This window comes from Erinaceus europaeus, chromosome 12 (genome assembly GCF_950295315.1).
Source record: "Erinaceus europaeus chromosome 12, mEriEur2.1, whole genome shotgun sequence".
Taxonomy (NCBI): Eukaryota; Metazoa; Chordata; class Mammalia; order Eulipotyphla; family Erinaceidae; genus Erinaceus; species Erinaceus europaeus.
The window spans coordinates 23,886,755-23,905,021 of NC_080173.1; the positions used below are offsets into that span (position 1 = coordinate 23,886,755).

At 37.0% G+C, this 18,267-nt stretch overlaps 1 protein-coding gene across 30 annotated transcripts in view; it reads left to right on the forward strand.

The window, feature by feature from the left end:
- The window catches only part of MAGI1 (membrane associated guanylate kinase, WW and PDZ domain containing 1), a 721,510-nt gene that overhangs the window by 604,401 nt on the left and 98,842 nt on the right, over positions 1-18,267 (forward strand). For 13 of the 30 annotated variants that reach the window (XM_060202953.1, XM_060202946.1, XM_060202948.1 and 10 more), the window contains 4 exons: positions 3,258-3,296; positions 10,131-10,188; positions 12,893-13,074; positions 17,817-17,909. In XM_060202953.1, the coding sequence (XP_060058936.1) occupies positions 3,258-3,296; positions 10,131-10,188; positions 12,893-13,074; positions 17,817-17,909 (372 nt within the window). The remainder of the gene's footprint in view (positions 1-3,257; positions 3,297-10,130; positions 10,189-12,892; positions 13,075-17,816; positions 17,910-18,267) is intronic. The other 17 variants (XM_060202947.1, XM_007520621.3, XM_060202960.1 and 14 more) reach the window with 2 other exon arrangements.

Genomic DNA, 18,267 nt, shown 5'->3' on the forward strand with positions numbered 1-18,267 from the left:
CTTTTATTGCAAAATCGAGTACTATTTAATTCCTAGAATTTGTATTCTTGACAGTAGTATTGTTTCCATTTGTACAAGTATTTGTGCAGTTGGTCTCATAGTTTCTCTTAAACATTATAATTTACATTTTATGTTTATAGTAGAATCATATGTATATTTCTTTATCTTAATACACAAGACAATATAAATATTGGGTTGTCAGGTAAGTAATGATGGATTTTTTGCATAGAAAAATATGTCATTACTTTTCTGACAATCTACTATCTTACTAGATTGTGCAATTGTGACAGGTATCAATTTCTGTATCAGCATTTGCTATTGTTAGTTAAAAATTTGGCAGAAAATAATTTGGTGTTGTTTATATCACGACACAAAGATTGCAATCAATGTTACTTCTGCATTTATTTCTCTGACTCTGGAGGTCATTTGCATGCAGAACAGAATAGTATATAGCACCATACTTGTTAAAATTTATATTCTCTCTCTCTAAAAAGTAGAAAGTAGTTTGGAATTTTGATATTTACAGAATATTAATTTACAGATTTTACAGAATTTTGAATTTACAGATATTACAGAATCCTTTATTTATCTATTACTTTTTAGAAGCTACACCCTTGCCTTTGAGCTATGGTTGTGTCTGCTAACAGGTTATGTCTAAGAGATTTCAGACTCTATCTGATCATAACTCAACTAACAATCCTTTCCCAGCCTCAAATTCCCTATCTCAGTTGAAGGCAAATCATGCTTACTTAGGTATGCCTTCTTTATTTCCTCCACACCCCTTTCTAATCCATCTGTCAGCTAAATTCACTTTATATTTGGGCTCTCTCTGCAATCTATTTACTTTTTTCTTTACCAGCTCTACCATCCTAGGACACCAGTCTTCTATCTAGACTCTTGCCTACTTTTCTTCCTATATTTTTCTGATCACAATCTTCTAAAATGTAAATGTGGTTGTGCTATCACTGGTTACCCTGTAAAGCCTTATTTAACTGCTTTCTGTTCTGCTCAGTAAATGCCAAGTGTAAACTTGCCTTTCCATGCCCAGTGGGGTTCGGCTACTGTCTTTCCTTATCGTAACCCCACTCTACTTTATTCATCTGCAGTAGTTATCCTGCTTCATGAATTTCTGCTCCAGAACAGTTAAGTGTAGGGTCCTTTCTTAGAATAGTCTTGCATTCCACACACAATTATCTAATGCCTTCTATGTGAGGCGTGATCTAGGAACTCCAGGCTATCCATGAGCAAAACCAACAAAAAAGCTCTGCTCTTGGGCAGCTTCAGTTCTAGTTGTTGTTTACTCTTAGTCTTTCTCTTAAATACCTTATACCCTTCAGATCACTGCTCAGGGACTTTCCCCATGACCTTTGCCACCAAATCTAATGAAACTATCTAATTGTGCACCTGCCTTTAGAAAAGTAACTGTGATTTTAATTTTACTTTTACTTATGTGAGATTTGAATTTGCATTGCCCCCAAAAGAATAGAGATGTGTTTGATTGTGCTTATTTTGATATCTTTACACCTAGTATGCTGACTGACATGTGATGATCTCATTGTTAATAGTAGCAATACATTTAATACCAACAAGAAAAAGTAGTGGAAAATTGATGAAGTCCCAGACACATTATTAGATAATATCTATATTGAATTTTCATTAAAGATTTTATGTGAGTTTGATTTGCTTTTTTTGAAAACCATGTCAGTGTCAAAATTTATTGTTGGCTATTTTATCATTTAAAGTCAGGACTTGGGGCCAGGTGGTTGGCGTACCTGGTTGAGAGCACATGTTACAGTGCGCAAGAACCCAGGTTCGAGCCCCCGGCCACCACTTGCAGGGAGAAAGCTTCACAAGTGGTGAAGCAGTGCTGCAGGTCTCTCTGTCTCTCTCTCTCTCTCTCTCTCTATCACCCCCTTCCCTCTCAATTTCTGACTGTTTCTACCCAGCAAATGAATAAAAAATAGAAGATAAAAAAATTAAAAACTTTAAAAAAAAATAAAGTCAAGACTTAACAAGCTATGTAGGACCATGATAGTTGAAAGTTAGTAGTTGATACATTTATTCTTTCATTCATGTGTTTGGGAGTATTTTTTTAATTATATACTGGGCATTGAACATATTATGGTAATGAAAACAGTCTGATCCCTGCATTTCTGGAGCTTAGAGTGGAGACAGCCACCCACTCTGAAGCTTAAGAGACTTTACATTCTGAAATGATTTTTTGAGTGTTGTCCTGTGGTATCTTCTCAGTTATAATAAAACATTTTTACTGCCAGAAAGAGGAGATGAAGGAAAGGTAGGAATCTTGACTTGCTTTGCTCACTAGAATTACTGAGAATATTTTCATTGTATTATTTCTGAGCTGTTTGACTTAGCAATCTTAGACAAAATAAACTCTGTCATACAGCTCTTTTCAGAGGAGACTTTAATGTTTACTTCTTTTATTTTATTTTACTTTATTAATTCCCTTTTGTTGCCCTTGTTGGTTTTTTTATTGTTGTAGTTATTATTGTTGTTGTTATTGATGTCATTGTTGTTGGTTAGGACAGAGAGAAATGGAAAGAGGAGGGGAAGACTGAGAGGGGGAGAGAAAGACAGACACTTGCAGACCTGCTTCACCACCTGTGAAGCGACCCCCCTGCTGGTGGGGAGCCGGGGGCTCGAACCAGGATCCTTCTGCTTTGCGCCACATGCGCTTAACCTTCTGAGCTACCACCGGACTCCCTGTTTACTTCTTTTTTATACATCAGAATGTTATTCTCCTAACTGCAATTGGAAGACATTGAAGTCTCACTCATTTTACAATCTGCATCTCAGCTTGGCCTTACTACTTTTCAGGCAGCAGTATTACTTGTAAGTTAAGTAATGCTTTAATTGTGAGTGTAATTACCTCACTGATTAGAGGATTATTGAAGGATTAAGTGGACTAATATTGAAAGGTCTAACAGCTTTGTTTGCTTGAAATAAGTTCTGTAATAAGTGATTTCCCGCTTAAGAACACTGAAACCACTAGTGTATTTGTCATCTTTTACAACCAAAAACCTATTTTGACATGTAGGGAAATAAGGCATATTATTATGTTGCCCATATCAGCTCTTACTGTTAAGTGATTTAGCCACAATTACAGGTAAGCACAAAAAAAGAGGAGAAAAAAAACGACATATTTGTTGCAATTTTTCTGAGGTGAATTTCTTTCTTGGTGTTGGTATCTGAATTTTTCTCTCTCTTTCTGTCTTATTCCTGCTATTCCTTTGGAGAAGAAGGGGTCCACACCGAGGAGCTGGACAGTGAACTAGGTAAACCCTCCTAGCCTATTGCTATATGAATTGTTTAAACTTCATTGTGCTGCTTATTTAGTCCCTTCGTTGCTTTAGTTTGCCCTTCTCCAATTTTGACTTTCATTCTAGGTTTATTTATGAAAGGTCAGTCTTGTAAACCATGTGTCCAACTATAGACATCATATAGAGCTGTAATGTTTGCTTACAAATAAAAAGCCTGAGTGGATTGAAGCTAGAATGTGATCAAGCAAATTTGGAAAAAAAAAAAAATCCTTGGGGATACATGCATACTGTGATACTTGAACTGTCCTATAACCTGTCTTAGACTTGATTCTCTGTATGGTGTGAGCAGTTATCTACATAAATGGGGGGAAAATAAAAGGCCAAAAAAAAAAAAGTCTACCAGACTTAGGATCTCTGGAGTAATAGTAGTACAATAATTCCAAATGATTAGTTAAATAATTGTCTTGCTTGCTACTTTGTTGTTCTTAAGTTGCCATCAGTCTGACCTTGTAACCACAGTAAATGCCTTGGAACTAAATGCTGGATGCACATAGAAAGACACACACACACACACACACACACACACACACACACACACACACACACACGAGTTTTATGTATATATGTACACATTTATAAGTTCCTTTTTTCACAAAATATATATCAGTGCGAGTTAGAAATAATTTACATTAGTAGATAATGTCAAAAACCTTTGTCTTTGTTGTTGAAATATATTGAATTGTATTCCCTGCTAAGTTAGATGTCTTACATTTAGCTTGAACAGTATTAAGACTGGTCTTCCATTCTATCTAATGCACTTGTTAATGGATAGATTGGAAAAGAAATTCCAGCAAAATTCAACAGGAAACTCTTCGATGATTGGAAATTTATTGCAGAATGTGCTTTAAATTAATTTATTCATTTACTAATGAGAGAAGATTGAACTAGAGCATCACTCTGGAACATGTGCCACAAATCAAACCACCTCCTGGGCTTAGCCATTGTATATTTTTAAAACAGAAGATTGTCTAGTATTGATGTGAATGAAATTGTCTGAGATTATTGAACCAGTTAAGCTTCTTTAAGATTCCCTTAAGAACTAAAAATATATATATATGTGACTTGGACAGTTTTCATTTGAATTCATTTTTTTAGTCACATAGGTAAATTTGATCAATCATGGTTGAATAGATTTATAATAAAATAAAATTTAGCTTGCTCTTTCATATAGCAACATATACTGTTGCTATGGATAGGTATGTCAGTAATGGTCAATAGCTATTGATACATTGTTTTGAAAATGTTTATTTACATTTCCTCATGTCCATTGTGGAATGGACTTGACTTTCAGCTTGTGTTATAGAACAATTTGAACCTGATTTTATTTAAAGAAATTGTCAATCCATCACCAAACCGGCCCTGAAAGAGGTTCTAAAAGACCTCTTATAAACAAGAACATCACTATAATACTTGCAATATATCAGAGCAAACAAAAATTTTTTTTGAACAATGGCACTACAATATATTAAATCCATAATATCAATAAATGTCAGTGGCTTAAACTTACCCATAAAAAGGCACAGAGTGGGGGGATGGATCAGAAAACATAACCCAACCATATGCTGCTTACAAGAATCCCATCTGTCACAACAAGATAAACACAGACTTAAAGTGAAAGGATGGAAAACTATCATACAGGCTAACAGACCACAAAAAAGGGCAGGAACAGCCATTCTCATCTCAGACACAATAGATTTTAAATTAAATAAAGTAATAAAAGATAGGCAAGGACATTACATAATGATTAGAGGATCAATCAGCCAAGAAGACAACAATTATTAACATCTATGCACCCAATGAGGGACCATCTAAATGCGTCAAGCACTTACTGAAAGAATTTCAAAAATATATCAATAGTAATACAATAATAGTGGGACTTCAATACCCCACTCTCACACTTAGATCAACAAAGTAGAGAATCAACAAAGATACAAGAGAATTGAATGAAGAGATTGACAGACTAGACCTCTTGGACATTTTCAGAGTCCTTCACCCCCCAAAACTGGAATACACCTTCTTTTCAAATCCACATAACACATACTCAAGGATAGACCACATGTTAGGCCACAAAGACAGCATCAATAAATTCAAGAGCATCGAAATCATTCCAAGTATCTTCTCAGAAATTGTCAATCCAGTGATATTAAAGTTATTGAAAAAAAAAATTCCAGATGCAGAATGCCTTTTTTTCCTGAACCAGTTCACACTATTGTAACCTGAGTAGCTTGTGTGACTGTTCATGGCCGACTGGTGGAGAGAATACTGATATGTGCAGGAGCACAGCCTCATTCACTTCTGTGCAACTTTGGAAATTGGCATTTTTAGGAAAGAAGTTTCTGTATATTTCATTGATATGTGCTATTATTTTAGGAGAGTTTTATATCCTGTTAAAGATTCTAAAAGTAAGTTTTAGTGTCTTCATAATATTCCTTCTCATGGTGAGAGCCATATTTCTAGGATGCAAAATACTGAAATTATCTCTTGGATTGCATCTACCAAATCCCCCTCTCCCCCCTTCCCCCAACTGATTATATGATCTTGAGCAAATTCTTCACTTTCAAAATTTTTCCTCATCATTTTATACAATAGAACAGAGAAATTGAGAAGGAATGGGAAGATAGAGATAGAGAAAGAAAGATCAACACCTGCAGATGTCCTTTGCCAATTGTGAAGTGTCCCATTTGCAGGTGGGAAGCAGGGTTCAAAGCCTGGCCCTTGAGTGGGTACTTGCCCCCTGTGCCATGGTTTTTCAAACATCACAGTATTATTTCACCACCACCACCCCCTGCTGGGTGGATCGGGACTTGAATACAAGTCATTGCTCATTGCTCATGTGTTTGCTTTGACCAGGTGTGCCAGTGCCCAAGTCCTTTTCATTTTTTCTTATCTTCCACTTCCTTATCTGTAGAGTGGCTGAAAGAGGCACAACTATAAATATATTTAATGAAAATGTGCTTTAATATTTCACCCTGTGATCAATACAGTTTTTAAAAGTGGTACTAGAAATCAAACCCAGGGTCTAATGCATACTTAGTACCTCTGAGCCATCTCTACACCAACTTATACTTTACGATCAGAGAGAGACGGAGAGGAGAGCACTGCTTCCCTGGAGTTCTCCATGGTGCTGGGAATTGAACCCAGAAAGTCACACATATGAGGTGATCACTCTACAGATACACTATTCATTAGCCTCCTAGCTCTTTGCTTAATATGATTGTAATATTTATTAACTAATTTATTAACTGATTTTCCAGTAGTAGGAGACAAAGGAAAAATGTGTATTCTTCATAAATGACCAAATTATGTCCTTTTTGGTAGAAAAGAAGAGAGATAGGAGTCTTGATTTTTATCTGCACATGCCCATTGTGTTTAAAGTATCTTTTATGTGTGGTACACATAGTCATACACATGATTTTCTTTTGCAAAATTTTACTGACATACTCACTACCCATTTCCTTAATAAGAGGTTCCTAATTTCAAACAATATCAACTGATAGGTTTTTGGTGAACAAGGCAAGTCAAGATGTGACAAAAACATCATTTCTTTAATCTGCCTCTGAGAGGTAGGGGTGGTTGGCTTGGGTTTTGAACATATATTATTTGATTATGGAATTGTCATTTATGAACTCTGTTGTTTGAACTGGGCCAGTAGCTCTATTACACACTTTTGGTTTGCAGAATTTATCACTTCCTCTGCAGACATCTTCCCATCATTAGAAAGCACATACAGAACCTTCTTTTGGAATTACAGATTATTCAAGAGCCAAAGTCAACTCTCAGAGGTAGAATCAGGGAAATCTGTTTGCCTCCTAAACACAACTAAGTTACAGTTCTGAAACTTAACTTTTGATTCTGAATTTGGCTTTCAATCTGCAGGTTGGCATGTCTTTTGAAAACAAAACCCAAAAAATTTGACTGCTTTATATTTACTTCTGTAAGACATTACAGCTTGAGACTTTCAAAGGCAGAAATAACTTCTGAAAGCTGTGTAAATATTAGACTGTATAAGTCTGTTCTATTTTATGCTTTTCTAGAACAGATGCCATTTGTTGAGCCTATGTGTCAAGCACTGTGCAAAATCTTTCTTAAGTATCTTCTTTTAATCTAATGTCAACTGGAGGTTAAACCCAGGAGGAAGATGTGGTTTCAAGATGTTAAATAACTGTACAACATCAGGTTTCTGAAGACAGCAAGCTAATAATGTTCAGTTCCATATTTGGGCTATCCTCTAAAAATCTCAGCCACTTGAAATTTATGTAACAGGTTGTACAGTCTAATTTGATGCCTGATAATTGTTAGACACAGCTGTGGGGCTCTTCAGGCATCTTCAGAGTATTTTGTAAAAAAGATAATTTTAATTGTCATCATTTCCTGGGCTTAAGTGTTTTCTGCCATTTTCAATGTTGTAGAACCAAAATGGCAAACTTAAGGACAAACATCTTCCTTTTTTCAAATTGATGACCCATTTCTATTTTAAGCATCAGAAGACTAATTCCTATTATTAAGTTAATCACCACACTGAAAATAAAAAAAAAATCTATTTTCAATTTAAAATGAGTTTTAGCTTGAAAAGCTGGGAATTTTTTGGAGTTTACTAATCAGTTCCAGAAGATGTATTTAAATTTTATAAATGTTCAGAACTGTAGTTGGCCTCACATCTCAAATCTAGATCATATATAAATTGTCACTACATAGGACAAAGGTCAAAGGTGACTTTTTTTTTCTTCTGAGACCTCTATCAAAACCCTTAACACGTAAGGTTTGAATTGTCTGCTCAGGTAGTCCAGTTGTGATCTGTGTCTCTGGTACATACTATACTTTCTGGCAGACAGTAGATACTTTACAAAGAAGCTTGGCAAATTAACAATTGGATGAATTGAATTCTTGATATCTCCCCTACTTCATCTTGAGATGCTCAGGCTGATATTGAGGGTTGCAGATTTTTGAGAAGAGGTTTACATTAATGAGACATTATGTGTTCTCCCACTTACCACTCTTCTCCCAGAACAAACTTAGGACACAATATCAATTTACATTTTTTTTTAAATCCTCCATTTCCCAACTCTTTGAAAATATTTTCCTGGTTCACTTTTCATTTAAATGGTAATTTCCAACTTTGTAAGGGGAAACCATTTCCCACACATTTAATCTGTATCAGTCTACAAGAAATTGGCATATATAAATGCCAAGTTGTATCAACATCTGCATATTGGACCTGTCTTGCATTTTAGTAGTTTATGTCTCCCAGAATTCAAAGACTTCTTTTAAAACCTGCTAAGTGTTTTTGTAAAAGATAGAAAAAAGGAGGAGATTTGCCCTTTTGTTTGCAAACAAATGACAAGTGGACTAAAAACCATGAAATTAATGTCTCCTGATGTCTAGCGAAATCTGAACAAAACATAAACTTTGGAGTAATTAGCCTGTGTGTGGTGTGCGCACACATGTGACTCCACTTCACTGTGGATTTTTTTGTAGTCTGTATAAGCCCCATATCCTAATGCAATTGTCACATGATTTTAAAGTAATGACTACATGATACCTTGGATTATTTCTTAAATCTAGTATTTTAAAGTAAATGATACTTCATGTGTTTTTAATATTTCATTCAGGTGGACATTACTAGCTTCTTCTAGGAATAATGATTCACTTTCTGGAAGTGTGGTAGTATACAACTTGCCTTCACTGAGTGTCGGGGTAGTTTTGAAATTAAGTTAAGCTACTCAGACTGAAAAAGTGGGTTAATGACACAAGATACAAACTAGTTGCTTCTTTCATTGGAGACTAATTACCTGATACAGTGAACTTTTTCATAATACATAGTTACTGTGTCACAACTCACTTGTTTAATAAAGTTCCAACCTTTTAAAATATTACTAACTCTTGTTATTGCTTTTCAAAAATGTGGTACCAGACCCTTCTGCATAAGTTAAGTACATTACCTGGTGAACTCTCTCTCTCTACCCAAGTTTTAGCCTTTGATATGAAACCCAATGCCACTTTATTACTACCTTTATTTAATGAAGTGAACTCCTCCTGTCTTTACTTTCTTAGCAAAGTGCTGTTAAGGATAGACTTGTCTAAATATAGCTGTTGAACAATATATGTGTACAGTTCAGAAACCCAACTCCACATGGGCAAATTGGAAATATTTTAATTAGGAATAAACAGAAAATAAGATGCAAATTTTATTTTATTCCAAGGAGATCAAAAACAGCCCTGGCATTTTGAAAACTCAAGGAAACAATTTTTGTCTGTGTGTGTGTGTGTGTGTGTGTGTGTGTGTGTTAAGGTAGTCTAGAGAGAAATCTATAAATGTTTAAGATAAAAACTAGGTATTCGGGGTGGGGGTAGATAGAATAATGGTTATGCAAAAAGACTGTTGTGCCTGAGATTCCAGAGTCCCAGGTTCAGTCTTTCGCACCACTATAAACCAGAGCTGAGCAGTGCTCTGGTAAAAACAAACAAACAGGAAAACCTAGGTATTCAAGGCAAGCTTTATTTCTGTTAAAATCTACTTTAATAGTTGAATAAGAGTGAAGACACCTGAGACTATATTTTACTCAGTTTTATTTGCTTGCATAAAATATTGAAAAGTTACTCTTTATGAAGACCATATACTAATAAAATAAGTCAGTGCTCACTTTTTTGGTTAGGGTACAAGAGTTTTCATGGGATTTTACAGCATTTTTATGAGTATCTCCTTTTGTCTACCCCAGTTGTGGAGACTTCCTAGACTCTTCAAGAATATGCTTTTCTTCTTTACCTAATTTTTGTTTTTCAATTTTTCAGAACTACCTGCTGGTTGGGAAAAGATTGAAGACCCTGTCTATGGTATCTACTATGTAGAGTAAGTGCTAATTCAGCCACACATTAGTTTGTGCTCCTCTTTAATTATGTACATTGATGTTCAACATAGTTTCTATTGTAAGATACAAGTTAAATAATGATTATAGCATACTAGGAATTATTTAATGAAAATACATATCTATTTCCATGAGGAAAATATTCAGTGAATCTGAAGACAGTACATTTTAAAATTCATGAGGGCAGATTTTTATCTTTTTAATTGCTATATTACTAAGGGCTGAGATAATCCTGCCACATGATAGCTACTTAATCACTATTAGGTAAATGAGTGAGTGAGTGAGTGAGTGAGAAAAACAAGGATTCAGTGGACCAAATAAGTGGAGAAGTTATATATATTCAAAAGGAAAGCTTTTTTGCCTTGCCCAGGTCTGAATGTATCAGTGACTACTTCATTATTCATTCAGTCTTTCTGAAAGGGTCAGGCAAATCTTAACAGTGTATGAAAGTTAGCCAAGATTAAAAAGAGATTTGTGAACTAGCCTATGTTGTGAAACCTTATCTGTCTCTCTGCTTCCCCCTTGCTGAGAACCATATCCATGATGACAATTTTTCATTTTTCAACCTCAAACTCTTATCACAACCTCCTTTCTGTATACCTGGCATTGGATCTACATCTGGTCCTTTCATCAGAATTATCTATTGGTAGGATAACAGTGAAAGGAAATAAAAGAAGCCCAAGAGATTAAAATTGGAAAAAAAAAACATGCTTTTTATAATTTTGTATGAGAAGTAATGAAAGATCTTCTGAAAAAACAAATGCCATACAAATATTCTATTATTACAGTAATCCTCCCTGTCACAATGAAGATAACTAGCAAGCTTTTTATTCCTTATGCTGCTGGCAGTAAAAAATTCATTTGTATAATAACCCAGTGATGACAACTTATGGTATAAAAGTGGCAGGTTATAAAATACCGGTATCTTATAAAAATAATGAGTTTTACATAGCAAGCATGGTCAGTACTCACGTTGTTCCATCTTTGAAGGAATGGTGGGTTTAGTCATCAGAAATACAATCTGGATTGTTTCTCTGATCCTGATAACATAAAGTCCCTTTGTGTGTCCTGCAGATGTACAGGAAGACTCCTTTCTGTTGGGAGCTAATTTGAGTCTGCCCTCAGCTGAGTTGTATATTATGTAAGGAATGGTGACAACAGCTTTGACGGATAAGAGACTTTTTCTTTCCCCTCTTGGGAGGTAGAGGGTAGTTAGCTTACTATATACTGTTCTCCTTCCTTTGGCTTTTCAGATCCACATCCTCATTGTTTTGGCTATTTCTCAAAATGAAATTACCTACAGGAGTTAAGTCTACAATAGAAATTGAGGGTGATCTATTTGCATGCACTATTTCACAAGCCTGCCTTTATAAAACAAAACCTAGCAGGCTGGGAGGTGACAGTGGATAAAGTGGATAAAGCATGCGGTCCTCCCAAGATCAATCCCTGCCATCATATATGCCAGAGTGTCACTCTGGTTTGTGTTCTCTCTCTCTCTCTCTCGTAAATAAATAATAAATAAATCTTTTTTAAAGCTAGCATTAATAATATTTTATTTTCTAAATAAATAAACAGATACTAAGTCTGTTCCCAATTTCATGGTTTACTGTAATGTTGGGGAAGAAAAAAATGTTTGTGTAACAATTGTAGTTGTGTACATGTCCATATCTTGTATATATACTATATAAGGCCACAGCAAAATTATATGCATATGCATATATTCACTATACTTGCATATGCATATATGTGTGTATTTTTGTTTTGTCATGGCCTGTATAGTTTTAGTCATCTGAAGTATTTGAGTTTTTGTCACTTTGAACATACCACATTTGCTTAGACTAAGTATATTTAAGGTCTTTTCGCCTGAGCCATGTACTTTTAATTCTGCCCCTATGTCTATTAATCAAAATACTCAACAGATGTTGGCGTTCTTTAAACTTCGCCATGTAGATGGATGTTAAAACTTTGTAAATTCTAGAGTCACATAGTAGTTTTGACATAATATACACAATATTGTATCCATAATCTTATTTCTCAGTAACTTTATAAGCTGCTTCTTGTTGCAGTACCTCTGCCATGGGTGATTCTGTGGACTTTTTGCAGGAGGGTGTGTGGTTAAAATCCTGGATTTAGGCCAACAAAATAGCTCACTTGGGTAGTATGCTATTTTGCCATATATGTGACTCTGGTTCAAGGTCAAGCCCCACCACATTGAAGGAAACTTTGATGCTGTGATTACTTTCCCTTTGTCTCTGTCTCTTTGAAAAAAGTCAGCATTGAGGAGTAAAGTCCCAGTACTACTACTACTACTAGTAATAATATTCATTGACCTGGGTATAAACATACGTGAACTTGCTCCTTATTATTTACTAGCTATGTTAGTTGAGCTATTTCTTTACCCACAAAATATGAATATAAATGGAGGCTACGTTTTAGGGCTTAGGGGAGATATTTAAGACAAAAAGGCTTGTAAAACTGATAGCGTAATACTTGGTACATTTACAAGCTGCCAAGATATAGAAGTCATGTATTTTATTTCCTCTTTCTTATGTGTGCATTCTGACAGGAGGCGGTCACAATCTCAAGCCACCTGCGTTACCCTTTCTGAACAAGGACTATAGCCTGATCAGCATTTTACTTGTGGGATGAAATGCTTTTTGAGTAAATACTATCTGCCTTCTGTTTCAGCCACATCAACAGGAAGACACAGTATGAGAATCCAGTTCTAGAAGCCAAAAGGAAGAAGCAGCTTGAGCAGCAACAGCAGCAGCAACAACAACAGCAACCGCAGCAGCAGCAGCAGCAGCAGCAGCAGCAGCAGCAGCAGCAGCAGCAGCAGCAGCAGCAGCAGCAGCAGCAGCAGCCAGAAGGTTGGCTTCCTTTTGATCTGTGGGCGGAGATCTTGGGGCAAAGCCTGGTCACTGCCACCCCCTTGTGGTCAGAACTGGCCTTGACAATCATGTCAGTCTCCTGCCCTGCTATGGACTTAATGTTCTGTGAGGAGGAAAACAAGTTCTCTGAGTGTCACACCCCAGAACTCAAGACAGCTAAAGTAGAAAACCTGTAATAGCCATATCATGCCTAAAGCTCAGCAGTCCCAGGCTCAATCCCCACACCACAACAAGCAAGACATTACTATTGTACTTTGGTAAAATAATAGAGGGCCCAATTCAAATGTGTCCGAATTTGCACTTAAATATAGAAAAGCACAGTGACTAGAGTGGAAAACTTGCTGATGCTGAAAGAATTATCTTTTCATAGTAGTACTTGCATGGCAAATGGTGAATAAATCCTTTTCTAACATTTTAAATGGAGATACAAGGTATGAGACTAATAACCTTAGAAATATTACTTCTAAGAATTAGAAAATGGAGGCTGGGTGATGACTTACCTGGTAGCCCGTGCATGTTACCAAACACAGGGACCTGAGTTCAAAAAGCCCTCAGTCTCCACATGTGTGTGCTGGGGGGAGGGCTTTAAGAACAGTGGAACAATGCTACAGGTGTCTCTCTTGTCTTTCTCTTTTTAATTTTTTAAATATTTATTTATTTATTTTCCCTTTTGTTGCCCTAGTTGTTTAACATTGTTGTAGTTATTGATGTCATTGTTGTTGGATAGGACAAAGAGAAATGGAGAGAGGAGGAGAAGACGGGGAGGGGGGAGAGAAAGACAGACACCTGCAGACCTGCTTCACCGCTTGTGAAGCGACTCCCCTGCAGGTGGGGAGCTGGGGGCTCGAACCGGGATCCTTACGCCGGTCCTTGCACTTAGCGCCATATGCGCTTAACCCGCTGCGCCACCACCCGTCTCCCTCTCCTGTCTATTTCTTACTGTCTCCCTCCATCTATCCAATACAAAGAAAAAAGAAAACAAATGGTAGAGCCCCAGAGATAATAAGGGGCTGGTTGGTAGCACACCTGGTTGAGTGGACATGCTACAATGTGCAAGGACCCGGTTCAAGCCCTCCAGTCCCCACCTGCAGGTGGAAAGTTTTGTGAGTAGTGAAGCAGTATTGCAGGTGATTCATTCTCTCTCTCTCTCTGCCCCCCCCCCTTACCTACCTACCTCCCCTCTGGATTTCTGGCTGTCTCTGTCCAATAAAAAAAGATAAAAAAAATATGAAAAAGTAAATCACAAGGGGGACAGATGGTGACCCACCTGGTTAAGCACACACATTACAGTGCACAAGGATCCAAGTTCAAAATAATACATTAATATCAAATATAACAACTTCCTTATGATATTATTGAATATAATATATAGGGACATTAGTAGTCAGCGAACTTTTCCATGAATGATCAGGGAGTGAATATTTTTGGCATTGCTGTTCATCTAATCTCTATTACAATTGCGTTTCTCTGCCTTTATGGGTATAAAAACAGCTATAGACATTGTATGGAGTGGGTATGATTATGTCCCCAAACACTTTAATTTATGGATGCTAATTTGAACATAATTATTGTACTTTATACATTTGGTTCTTTTAATTTTTGTTTTATGATATTATTATAGAATCATAGAGAAATAGGAAGAGAAAGAGAGACTCCTACTGAACTGCTTTGTCACTCATGAAGCTTTTCCTTGACAGATGGATATTCGGGGCTCATGTTTGTGTCCTCACATACGGTGACTTGTACACTTTACCAGTTACACCACCTCCCAGCCTCTCTCTCTTTCTTACATTTATTTTTTAGTAGTGATTTAATATTGATTTTCAAAATTATAAAGTAATAGGAATATAGTTCCATACCATTCCTACCACCAGTGTTCTATGCCCCTATCCCTTCCACTGGAAAGATAGACACCTGCAACACTGCTTCACTGCTTATGAAGCAGCCCACCTGAAGGTGAGGAGATGGGGGCTTGAACCAGGGTCCTTGTATGGGTCCTTGTGCTTTGCACTGTGTGCTTAACCTGGTGCTGGGCCCATTTTTTCTATGACCCTATCTTCACTTCCTTTTCAGGTCACACCTATACCTGTTACTACTTCTATGTGTCCTTCTTTTTTCCCCTCTTTTCTTTTAGATTAAAACAAAACAAAACAAAAAAGAAAACAAGACACAGTGCTTGGCTTCCTCTGGTGTTTTCCGGATTCCCTTCCCTTTCATTGTTGGTATAAAGATAAGATCCCTAGAGACAATTGCTTCAGGTCCTACCCTTCTGAGAGTATGGACCAAATTACTTTTGGGGGTATAAAGGTGGGAGTTCTGTAATTGCTTCTCTGCTGGCCATGGGCATTGGCTGATTGATCCATACCCCTAGACTGTTTCTGTCTTTCCCTAGGGGAGTAGGGCTCTGGAGAGGTGAGGTTCCAGGAAGCGTTGGTGAGTTCATCTTCCCTGGGAGGTCTGGATGGAATCACAGTAGCATCTTTAACTTAGCAGCTCAAAGCTAGTAAGATATAAAGCAGAACAGAAAAGTTTAATAAACAGGAACCAAAAAGCAGGAATAGAGCAGATGAAAATAGGGAACCTAGGGTGGAAGGAAGTTAGAAAGTGTGTTTTACCAAATTATTTATATATATAATTTATTATTGGTTAGAGACAGAGAGAAATTAGAGGAGCGGAGGAGACAGGGAAAAAAAACAGAGATACACCTGTAGCCCTACTTCACCACTCCAGAAGCTTTCCCCCTGCAGGTAGGAACTAGGGACTTGAACCTGCATCCTTGGGCACTGTAATGTGAGCACTTAACCAGGTTTGCCACCATCTGGCCCCTCTTTTTTAAAAAAGTATTTTTAAAATTTTATTTACTTTATTTGATAGGACAGAATGAAATTGAGAGAGAAAGAGAATAGAGAGGAAGAGCCTTCCTCCTCAAGTGGGGACTGAGGACTTGAACTCAGGTCCTTGCATTTGACCAGGTGAGCTAGCATCTGCCCCCCCCTTTACCTGTTTTAATAGTTAAATTTCATCTGTGGTGCACAAGCTGTTTAAAGGTAGGTGCTGGGTTTAATTTTGGCTGTAAGCCATATTTTGCCAGCCGATATCATAGACTGCAGAGTTTGTACATGTGCATATGCATGTGTATGCTTTTACATGTTGAAAAAAATCTCCTTTAGACCATTATATCTTTTATAATTAGGATTTGATTTCTGAGCTGATGAAACTTGGTAGTGTTATCTGGTACAGTTAGAAAAATACAAATGAGGGGGTTGGTTGGTAGCACAGTGGGTTAAGTGCAGATGGTGCGAAGTGCAAGGACCTGCATGACTGGCATAAGGATCCAGGTTTGAGCCCTGGCTCCCCACCTGCAGGGGAGTTGCTTCATAGGTCTGCAGGTGTCTGTCTTTCTCTCCCTCTCTCTGTCTTTCCCTCCTCTCTCCATTTCTCTCTGTCCTATCCAACAACAATGATATCAATAACAACAACTACAACAACAATAACACAACAAGGACAACAAGAGGGGGAAAAAGAGAAAAATACAAATGAATTTTAAAAAGAAAGAAAAAAAGGAGTGTCTTACTGAGAAAGTAGTCCTAGGATAGATCTTAAGGGTAACTCTCACTGAGTTGTTTCTGGACTTCAAAGTTGAGTAAGACTATAGTTAAGACACAGTAGTGTTGCCAATAGATTCCGGTTGGGCGTGATAGATGACAGGAAATAGCGTATTAGCAAATTGCCACAATCTACCTGCACTAAGTCATACAAGCTATCTTCAGCATTCCAACTCTTGTTTCAGTGGTTTTGGCAAAGTTTCTCCCTTCTGGAGAAACTATTTCTTTCCTGATGTCTTTTTCCTTGGTCTTATTTTGTTTTTTGTTTTTTTTTTAAATATTTATTTTATTTATTTATTTATTCCCTTTTGTTGTCCTTGTTGTTTTATTGTTGTAGTTATTATTGTTGTTGTCATTGTTGGATAGGAAAGAGAGAAATGGAGAGAGGAGGGGAAGACAGAGAGGAGGAGAGAAAGATAGATACCTGCAGACCTGCTTCACCACCTGTGAAGCGACTCGCCTGCAGGTGGGGAGCCGGGGTTCGAACCGGGATCCTTATGCCGGTCCTTGTGCTTTGCGCCACCTGCGCTTAACCCGCTGTGCTACAGCCCGACTCCCTCCTTGGTCTTATTTTGGACCCTAGCAATTGGAGTTTTATTGGTTATATCACACACAGTCTATTTTAAAATTGGTTTTATTAGGGAAATAATGATTTACAGGACAGGTTTTGCATGGGTACAGATTCTCATCTTTCTGAGATTCGTGCCTGCTCACTATTTTCCTTAAATGTCTTAGGGAAAGCAGACAGAGTAAAAAAGAGAGAACAAGACCTTAAATTCCTTAACGTAGAGTGGGGTCACAGACTAATTTCTTTTCAATCTAAACTCTTCATTCCTGTTTTTGTTGGATTGGGTAGTTTTACAGTTAAGAAGATGAGGGGTTGGGTGGTGGTGCACCTAGGTGAACACACATGTTACCCTGTGCAGAGATCTGGGTTCAAGCCCCTGGTCCCCACCTGCAGTGGCAGCTTCACAAGTGGTGAAGCAGTGCTATAGGTGTTTCTCCTTTTCATTTCAATCTCTTTCTGTCTCTATAAAAAAATAAATAAGAAAAAGTTGAATTTGAAGTTAGCCAGAGACACTTCAAGGAAAATCAAAAGTGTTCTTATTCTTTTAGAATGGACAGAAGACCATTCATCGCTTGTGCCTCCCGTTATTTCAAACCATCCTCCAAGCAATCCGGAGCCAAACAGAGAAGCTCCACTTCAGGGTAAGTTTTTTATTGTTTTTATTTTTTTCTGTTGCTGCACCATAATTTTCATTCAAGAACTACATTTTTATATGGATAGTAAAAAGTAAAATCTTGTAACTTCCAAGTCATTCCTTTGTGAAAAACTATAAAGATAGAAATTCTAAATGGATTATTTTAACCAAACTTGGCTTAACAAAATTAGAATTTTTTGCATAAATTTATTCACCTGTTTGTAATTATCCAAAATAGGGACTTCTTTGTTTCCCCTTTATTTGGGGGGGATTAATGGTTTACAGTCAATCATAAAATACAGTAGTTTGTACATGTGTAACATTTCTCAGTTTCCCATGTAACATTCAACCCCCTCTAGGTCCTC